This window comes from Gracilinanus agilis, chromosome 2, assembly GCF_016433145.1.
Source record: "Gracilinanus agilis isolate LMUSP501 chromosome 2, AgileGrace, whole genome shotgun sequence".
NCBI lineage: Eukaryota > Metazoa > Chordata > Mammalia > Didelphimorphia > Didelphidae > Gracilinanus > Gracilinanus agilis.
In genome coordinates this window covers 183,010,941-183,020,688 of record NC_058131.1, presented here as the reverse complement: position 1 = coordinate 183,020,688, position 9,748 = coordinate 183,010,941, and the positions used below count along the sequence as shown (strand labels likewise).

The window sequence follows — 9,748 nt, the reverse complement described above, 5'->3', positions numbered from 1 at the left end:
CACACACACACACACACACACACACACACACACACATCAGAATCTGTAGGGGTTACACACACACATCAGAGTCTGTAGGGGTTATACACACACACACACACACACACACACACATCAGAGTCTGTAGGGGTTATACACACACATCAGAGCCTGTAGGGGTTATACACACATCAGAGTCTAGGGGTTACACACACACATCAGAGTCTGTAGGGGTCACACATACACATCAGAGTCTATAGGGGTTACACACACACACACACACACACACACACACACACACACACACAGAGCTAAGAACGTCTAGACTAGATAATCTCCAAAGTCCCTTCCAGCTCTGACATTTTGTATCTGTTGCCTCAGAGATCTATTCATGATTCAGATCATAAACATGAAAGGAGTCTCCACTAAAGATTCTTGAGGCGAGACTGCCCTCTGGTGTTCTCTTTGAGCTGCTGAAAATAATGTGAAAGATGTGAATGATGCTAAATGGAAGCAAACTCAAACGGAGTATCCATTCATTTATTCATCCAGCATTCAATCAATAAGCATTAATAAAGTGCTTGCTATTTGTCAGGCACTTTGCTAAGTACAAATAATTAAATATATCCTATATATTCAGTGTAAGTTGCTGGTCTAGATAAAAAGATAAAGGATGGTCCCTTATCTCAAGGAATTTGAGAAATAATCCACAGGGGACCGAAGAAGCATAAGACATTGAGTCTGACTACTTCCTTTTTCAGTAAAAGAAACAGAAAAGGAAAATGACTTCCCTCCAATGCCCTAAGTAATAAAGGGCAAGAGATCGGGATCTCTTGAATGCCTCTTTGTCATTGGTCCTTCCACCACAGTGCCATGATGCTTTTGGGTTTCCAATTATGGAAAACAATCCAATCCACAAGATTCAAATCTTTTCTTTTCTCAGGTATTACAGACTATAAAAAGGTAACATAAATTATATTTCCTACCCAAAAGATCATATTACACGTAGGAAGAGTTGGATAAGACATTCGAAAGTTCTCCAGCTCAAAGTCAAGCCAGACTATGGGATCCTCATCTGAAAACCAAGAGAATCTCCATTCTGCCTGGGTTCTTTCAAAGACAATAGAGACAGCTAATTCTGCCTTTCAGTTCCGGAATTATCAGATGCCCAAGGCCTGGGATTGGTAACTCTTCAACGATGACTTTCTAATAATGAGACCTTGATTCAGGCTCAGTAACTACCATTTAGAGTGCCATCTCCTTTTACTTACCTACTACCCTGTTGGGCAAAATTATTTATCTGAGGAACACTTTTTTCTCTATAAATACGTTTTATCCCAGTCCCTCTATCTTGTTGGTCAAGAGGATAGGAATTATGTAGGCTTTAGGGGATGCAATGGATAGAGTGCTGGATCTAGAGTCAGAAAGACTCATCTTTCTGAATTTAAGCCTATCCTCAGACACTTACTAGCTGAGTGACCCTGGGCAGGCCACTTAACTCTGCTTACCTCAGTTTCCTCATCTGTAATAATGAACTGGAGAAGGAAATAGCAAACCACTCCAGGATCTCTGCTAAGGAAACACCAAATGGGGTCATAAAGAGCAGACATGAAAAATGACTGAAAAACAAAAGAAGTGCTTGGGACTCAAAGGAGGAACCTCTTCAGCTTTGCTAAAAGGCTAGAATTGAGGGAGAGGCAGCACCATCTTCTAGGGCTGCAGTTCATACTGTTGCTCTGTGGCTGTGTAGAAGTCCTCTAGTACAGACTGTAAGTATTCAAAGGTGGGCCGTTCCTCTGGCCGGTTGCGCCAACACTTGCTGATGATGCTGTAGAGCTCAGCTGGGCACATTTCAGGGCAAGGCATTCGATAGCCTCGTTCTAGACTCCGAATGACCTCTGGGTTGGTCATGCCTTTGTGGACAGGATTCAGGGTGGTGGCAGAGAAGTTGTGGAAAGAGAGAAAAGCCCAAATGAGTTTATTGAATCTGGCAGCCTCAAAGAATTGAAGTGACTTGCTGAAAGTCATACAACTTCTAAGTCAGGATCACAGCAGACTTAGATCAGGAACTAGAACCTAGATCTTTGATTTCTAATCCAGTGTTCTTTGCTCTCTGCTCCCTTCTTTTTCTATCATGCAATTCTACACTTAACTCTCTTATGCTGTTCACTACTTATTTCAGATGTTTCTCATATCCCCCCCAAAAATTGTTGGCCTTTAGAAGGCAAGAATTGTATCTTGTTTTCTTCCAGATCTTTTCCCATATCTAACTTGTTGAATTTAGGACAGTGTCAAAGAATACTACTAAGACACTGAAAAGCATCCTGAAGAAGGTGACAAATTTCTTCGCTAGGATGGGGCACTAGGATCAGGTGGTCCCCTCTGTTTAAAACCAGCAATCAAAGGGTTCATCGCAATCCTAAATCTAGAATGGAAAGGACTTCAGGGTGCATCTAGTCCAAGCCCCTCAATTCCCAAATGAAGGAAGCGAGTCTAAAGAAGTCAAATGATTTCTCCATGATCACATAGGTAGCAAAAGGTGGAGTTAGGAGTTAAATTCAGGTCTGCATTTCTGTATTGGAACTAGGAGCACCAAGAATAAACAGACAAACAAAAACAACTAAATCTGCTCCTTTTGTCTTTTGCTATTCCTTTCATCTGATTCATCTGATTCTTCTGAACAAGATTTGAATTAACTTCTTTTTTTGTAAACCCTCAACTTCTGTCTTAGAATCAACATTGTGTATTGATTCCAAGGTAGAAGAGCAGTAAGGGCTAGGCAATGGAGGTTAAGTGACTTGCCCAGGGTCACACATCTACAAAGTGACTGAGGCCAGGTTTGAACCCAGGTCCTCTCATCTTCCGGTCTGGTACTCTATCCACTGAGCCACCTAACTGTCTCTAAATTAACTCTTCATTGCTGGAATCTACTCTCCCATCAAGTTCCAGGCAAAAGCCTTAAAATGTGGTTCAGAGCTAAAGGGTTTTGAGGGTGATGACAAATTGCCATCTAGTGGCTAAAAGACAAACTGCAGATTGTATCAATATTGTATACTGGTTCCAAGGCAGAAGAGCAGTAAAAGATAAGCAATGGGGGTTAAGTGACTTGCCCAGGGTCACAAAGCAAGGAAGTGTCTGAGGCTAGATTTGAACCCAGGACCCTGGTCTCTAGGTCTGGCTCCCAATCCACTGAGCTACCCAGCTGCTTGCTATCAGCATGTTATTTCAATAGTCTTGGCATGCGGTGGTCAAGCCTTGGACAGAATCAGAGGAGAGATGGGGGCATATTTGAGAAATGTTAGAAAGGTGAAGTTGAGTGGCCTTAGCAACAGATTAGATATGGGGGGAAGGGAATGACATAGTAAAGAATTGAGAATGATACCTCGTTCCGGGGTCTGAGGGTCTGGGTGGGTGGTACCTCCTCGGTAGTAATAGGAAGTTAGGAAAGAGAGAAATGTTAGAGGGGGGAAGTAGTGAGTTTGGTTTTAGACATGTTGAATTTAAGATGTCTATTAGATGTTCTGTTGGAGATGAGAGACTGGGGGACTGCAGAGAGGTTGTTGATAGATAGGTAGACTCGAGAATCATCAGCACAGAGAACATAATTTAATCTAGGAGAGGGGGCAGCAGGGTGGCTCAGTAGATAGAGAGCCAGGCCCAAAGATCCTGGTCCTGGGTTCAAATCTGACCTTAAGACATTTCCTAGCTGTGTGACTCTGGGCAAGTCATTTAACCCCCATTTCCTAGCCTTTATTGCTCTTCTGCCTTAGGTGAAAGGTAAGGTTAAAAAAAATCTAAGGTAGCTGATGAGATGACCAGGTGAAGTAGTTTAGAGGGAGAAGAAAAGAGGCTCTCAGAATAGCTCTGTTGTTAGTGGACACAAACTGGAGGAGACTCCATGAAAGGAATGGTCAGATATATAGCAGAAGAATCAGGGGAAAATAGTGACCCAAAAACCTAAAGAGAAGAGAATACCAAACAGAAGGGGGTGGACTGCAGAGTAGTCAAGAATGGGAGTGGGGAAAGGGCCATTTTTGTCAATTAAGAGTTCATTGGAAACTAGAGAGGGAATGATGGGGTCAAAAGACAGATTGTAGGAGGTTAAGAAGAGAGTTAGAGAAGTGGCGCCACCTATCATAGATTTAGCCATAAAGGGCAGAAGAAAAGTAGAATGATGGTGGGGAGAGAAGGATTAAATGAGACTTTTTTGAGGATAAAGGTGACACTGACATGTGTATAAGCAGTGAGGAAAGGAGCCTGTAGTCAAGAAGACATCAAAGATAAGTGAGAGCTGGCATGACAGGGAAAGCAATCCCCTAGAGGAGTAGAAATAGAATGGGATTGCTTGTTCAGATAGAGAGATTTGCCATGGCAAGGAGTAGGGCTGCCTCTGATTGAGCCAGGGTGAAGGAGTAGATGGTACAGTCAGCATCTGAGAGATGTGAGAGGAGGAAAAGGGGAGAAGAGGAAAATTTGGGCAAATGGCTTCATTTCTTTCTATAAAAATATGAGGCAAGGTTTTTAGCTGGGAATATGTAGGGAAGAGAACCCATGAGATGTTTGAAAAGAGACAAAAAGGTTTGGAAAACCTGCTGTGATGAGTGAGGATAAGGAAAGTGTAGGATTGCCTAATGGCAATGAATGGTCTATTTGAGATTGGACATGATAAATTAGTATTGGACTCAGTCAGAATGGCTACATGACTTTCTTTGTTCAGTATCGTGTGTGGGGGTGAAGGCAATGGATGGCAGGAATGGTCCAAGACTGAGGGTTGATAGGGAAAAATCAGTGATATGATGAGAGGACCAGAGACTCGAGAGAAAGCCAATAAATTAGGATCAGAATTCATGAGCATGAAGGTACTGCATTTGTGGGTGATGGCAAGATCAAGGTATGATCATATTTGTGGCTGAGGTAGAGTGAAGAACAGGTCATAAGAAGAAGGATGAAAAACTTAATGGTTAGAGCATTTGATTGAGAGCAGGAGTTAGGGAGGACACAAAGATGATAAAGCTGTACTGGATATACCTTCCCTCATTCTCTTTGGTTTACCAGTTGAAGTAGGGGAGTTGGAATGCCCATGGCCACTTCCAGGTTCTTCCTCTCCATCTCACTCAGTAACCTCTCCTCCTTTAAGTTCTAATCTACTCAATTAAAATGCTGCTAGCTGTTGCCTATAGAATTCCTGGACACTTCCTTAATGTTTTCAGGACCAGAGAGGGTGGGCCAGAAGCCAGAAGATGGAAGGAGTGGGAAAGGGAAAGATTTAAAACAAAAGTAAATTTGTTGTCAGTGGAATAGGCATTACAAAAGGCACCAATGGCAGGCATAGTTACCATCTGATTGGGACTTTGGAGAAGGAGGTCTAGGAGTAAGGAATCAGATTGGGGGATGAGAAATGGAGTTTGGAATCACTGTGTGTGTAGGGTAAAAGGTTGTAAAGGGTTTTCTGTCTTGCTAAGGATGAGATCGTCCTTATCCTGCCTTGGACCTTCATCAAATGACAAAGGAGATTCAGTTGGTCTTTATCATATTTCTAATCCTGACCCTAATCTGACCACGTTGGCCAAATTAGAGATTTTTCAATTAAGATACAGTTGGATTTCTCCTTCAAAATATTTATCTGGTTAGATTAAGAAAGGAAGATATTGCTAGCTATCTGAACTTTCTAGAGAGTGAAACTCTAGCCAGGAGGCATGGGAACCTGTGCCATCCTGTGCTATTGGACTGAGCTGTAAGACTTGGCTATAGTACCTGGGTAAGGAATCCGCCCATAGGTGACAATTTCCATCAGGAGAATTCCAAAGGACCAAACATCAGATTTGATGGAGAACACACCAAAATTAATGGCTTCTGGGGCTGTCCACTTGATGGGGAACTTGGCACCTGTGAGAGAAAAAAGTACATACAAGCCCCATGAAGCAAAATATTGAACAGTTTCAACCTGTCTATTCTTTTCTCTCTTCTTCCAGAAGAGCAGCTCACATTCTTGACAGTGCTCAGTAGCCGGGGGCACTGAACAGAGGGTTATAGAATTAGAGTTTTAGAGCTGGAATGGACCTTAGAGATCAGTAAGTCCAACCTTCTCATCTTAAAAATGAGGAAACTGGGGCCCGGGAGGTTAAGTGTCCAAGGTAGTCCTAAGATAGTAAGCAAGTAGAGGAAAGGACTGAATATAACTCCTCTGACTCCAGAGCCAGTTTCCTAAGTTGAACCAACCTTCTTTGCTTCAGCTATCTGGAGATGACTGCCAGTCAGTCAACAGGAACTTATTAAGTGCCTGCTATATGCCAGGCAATGTGCTAAGCACTAGGTATACAAAAAAAGGCAACAAAACAAGCAAAACAAAACAAACAAAAAAAACCAAGCTTTTAAGAAGCTCATAATTTAATAGAGGAAATAACATATAAACTAATACACACAAATAAGATTGAGCTATATGTCTGTCTATCTGATAAATTGGAGATGATCAACAGAGGAAAGACATTAGCATTTAGGGTCAATAGGGCAATACTCTCTTATAAAAAGTAGGATTTTTGGCTGAGACTCAAAGGAGGCTAGAGGTACAATTCCAGGCAATAGAGAGGACAATTAGTGAAAATGCCTGGAGCAAGGAGATAGAGGATCATGATCAAGGAAAAGCAAAGAGGTCAATGTCACTAGATCTCAAAGGATGCAGAGGAGAGAAATGTGTAAAAGGATTTAAAAAGCCAGAGGAGCCTAAGTTGTGAAGGGCTTTGAATGCCATATAAAGGATTTTAAGTCTGATCCTGGAGGTGAAGAGGGAAGGATGACTTGGTCAGACCCGAACTTTGAGATGATTAATTTGATAACTTGAGTGGAAAAAGGTCTGGTGTAGAGAGAGATGAGAAGAGACCAACCAGCAGATTATTGAAATAGTCTAGGACCACAAAGGTATAAAGGACAAATTTGGAACCAATTGGATGTGGGGCATGGGGAGACTGTGAGAGGGTAAGGAGTCAAGGTTGATACCTAGGTTGTGAGGCAGGATGCCTGGAAGAATGTGGTGTCCTGGACTGTGAAAGTTTGAAATATCTATGCAATTCCAATAGGCAGCTGGAGATGTGAGTGGGGATTAGGAAAAAGATGAAGGCCAGTTAAGTAGATTTGGGCATCATCAGCATAGAGATAATTGAATTTGAAGCCTAGAAGGGGAAGAGAAGAGGTTCAAAGACAGACTTCAGAGACATCCTTTTTTAATAGGAATGAACTGAAAGAAGAGCTGGTAAAGAAGACTGAAGGGTGGTCAGATAAGTAAGAGGAGAACTATGAGAGAAGAGTATATGAAAACCTAAGAAAGAAGAGAATATCAAGGAGAAGACAATGCCAGAAGTTTCAAAGAAGGATGTGGATGGAGAAAATATAATTAGTTTTGGTTGATTAAGAAACCTTTGGTAACTTTGGAAAGAGCAGCTTCAGTTGAATGAAGAGGTTAGAAGTCAGAATACAGAGTTAAGAAAAGAGTGAGATGAAAGAAATGGAAAGAAGATGGCTTATAAGTGGCTGTGAAAAGTGATACAAGCCAGTGATACTAGAACTGGGTGGCACCATAGATAGAATGCAGGACCTAGACTCAGTAAAACCTGAGTTTAAAACCAGTTACACAGACTTCCTGGATGTGTGACCCTGGGTAAATCCACTGTTTGCCTCAGTTTCCACATTTTTAAAATGGTGATAATAACCCCTAGAGTTGTCATGAGGAACAACTAAGATGAAATAAGGAGATAGTATTTCAATGAAATAATATTTGTAAAGCACTTAACATATTGGTGCCTGGCTGATAGGAAGCACTCAATACATGCTCATTTTCTTTTTTTCTTTAGAGCACTCAGTTTCCAGCCTTGCAAAGGCAATATTGGAAATTGGAGTTGCACAGTGAAGTACTATATACAATTGTCATTGAACTCACATCTGGTAGTGGGAAACTGTTAGTGCTACTAAGACAAAATCTTTCTGTGATCATGAAAATTTTACATGATCATTTTTGGACATAGGAATCAAGAAAGGACCAGGAATGACCCCACAGGCTTTATACCATATCTGTTGATGTTCAGTCAAGGACTACTCCTACCGATTGAGTGTTTTGGAGTCTCTGAGGATCAAGAGATCGTGGACATTGATAACCAAGACATCTCTTGACCAAGAGAAAAACTAAAAGAAGTTTACTCCCTAGCCACAACTTCAGTTTAGGAAAGTACTGACAGAAACAAATAATAATATGATGCCTAAATTATTTGTCTAGAACTCAAACAAGGAAGACTTTAGCTAAAAAAATATTGATCTTCATGAACTATAAGTTAGCAGATTGATGCCATATTCCATGTGGCAATCAGTTTTGCCAGCTGTGACTTTTTAAATGGGTGGACATAAAGATGGGGAGGGGCTCATCTCACAGTCTGATCATCTTTCACCAAAAACTTGTCTAAACTAAATTCGTGACTCTCAAAAAATATAAGCATGTATGTATATATAAAAATGAAAAACACAAGCAAAAGATGAACAGTCTATTAGAATTCTTGGCACAAAATGTCCTTAAATAAAATGCTTTGGCAGGGGGGAAGGTTACATATGATTTAGTTGTGGTACCTACTCCCTTATAGAATATCCCCAGAGACTTGTGGGAAACAATTCATCAAAACCTCTTGTTTATTAAGCACTTAGTTAGATTTCCTGATGAATAGTTGTCTCCTCAGAATCTTAGCAAAAGAGACCGGCTAGCATTTGTGCAAAGATTGTCTAAGCCAGAAACCGCTCAAGTGAGGAAGACAGTGTACTGTTACGGAATTACCAGTATAAGGAAGGGAGAGACCTAGAACTAGAACTACTGCCATTCCTGCCTAGAACTTTAAAAAGTCTAAAACCTGGGGTAAAAAGAGGTTCTACACAATGCGGTAGGTAGCCCTACAGCTGGGACACCCCATCCCCTGGCCTCATATAGGATAGAAGATCATAGTTCTGAAGATCCCTATGATCAAGCTATACTGCCAGCTATTTCAATATAGTGGGAGAGAGGTCAGCAGGTTCTACTTATGAGCAGACTAACCTATTACGTTAGAGGGGGATCTGGAGAAGTGCTTACAAATCGAGCCAAATGACAGAACTAATGTAAGATGTGCCTCCTGTGTAATTACATATGCTCGTTGTTGCCCTTGGTAATTACTGTATATTTGTGTGCCAGAGATACATTTGCTTGTTAGCTACACATAACTTTACTGTAATTTTGGTTCTATTGGCATATAATATAAGCTGTTGTCTATATATGATCTGTTATTACTGCTGTTATTATTGCATTGCTTTGTTTTGCTGATTATATATATTTTCTTTCATGGATATGCATGGCCCACATGTAATTTAGAGCTAAAATTGCTAAAGAGCTCTAAAGAATTTGGGAATGGAGACAGATATACACAACGTGGTTGGTTTGAAACCTGGATGGTTGACTTGCTAGGGACAGCATATCTGAGGGAAAAGTGATATTCCTTAAAAGTCCAGGACCAAGGCAGCTAGGGGGCTCATTGGAGAGAGAGTCCAGGTCTACAGACAGGAGGTTCTGGTTTCAGATCTGACCTCAGACACTTCCTAGCTTATGTGACTCTGGGCAAGTCATGTTGCCTAGTCCTGATGGATCTTCTGCCTTGGGACAATACTTAGTGACAATTCTAGGACAGCATGTAGAGGTAGAAAAGAGAAAAGAGGAGAGGAGAGGAGAGGAGAGGAGAGGAGAGGAGAGGAGAGGAGAGGAGAGGAG

The 9,748-nt window shown here is 41.3% G+C and overlaps 1 protein-coding gene across 2 annotated transcripts in view; it reads right to left on the bottom strand.

Moving 5' to 3' along the window:
* Positions 1 to 1,689: 1,689 nt before the first annotated feature.
* The window catches only part of BLK (BLK proto-oncogene, Src family tyrosine kinase), a 32,653-nt gene continuing 24,594 nt past the window's right edge, over positions 1,690 to 9,748 (bottom strand). For both annotated transcript variants that reach the window (XM_044660909.1, XM_044660910.1), the window contains 2 exons: positions 5,734 to 5,865; positions 1,690 to 1,892 (listed from right to left, as the gene is read on the bottom strand). In XM_044660909.1, coding sequence (XP_044516844.1) covers positions 1,690 to 1,892; positions 5,734 to 5,865 — 335 coding nt within the window. The remainder of the gene's footprint in view (positions 1,893 to 5,733; positions 5,866 to 9,748) is intronic.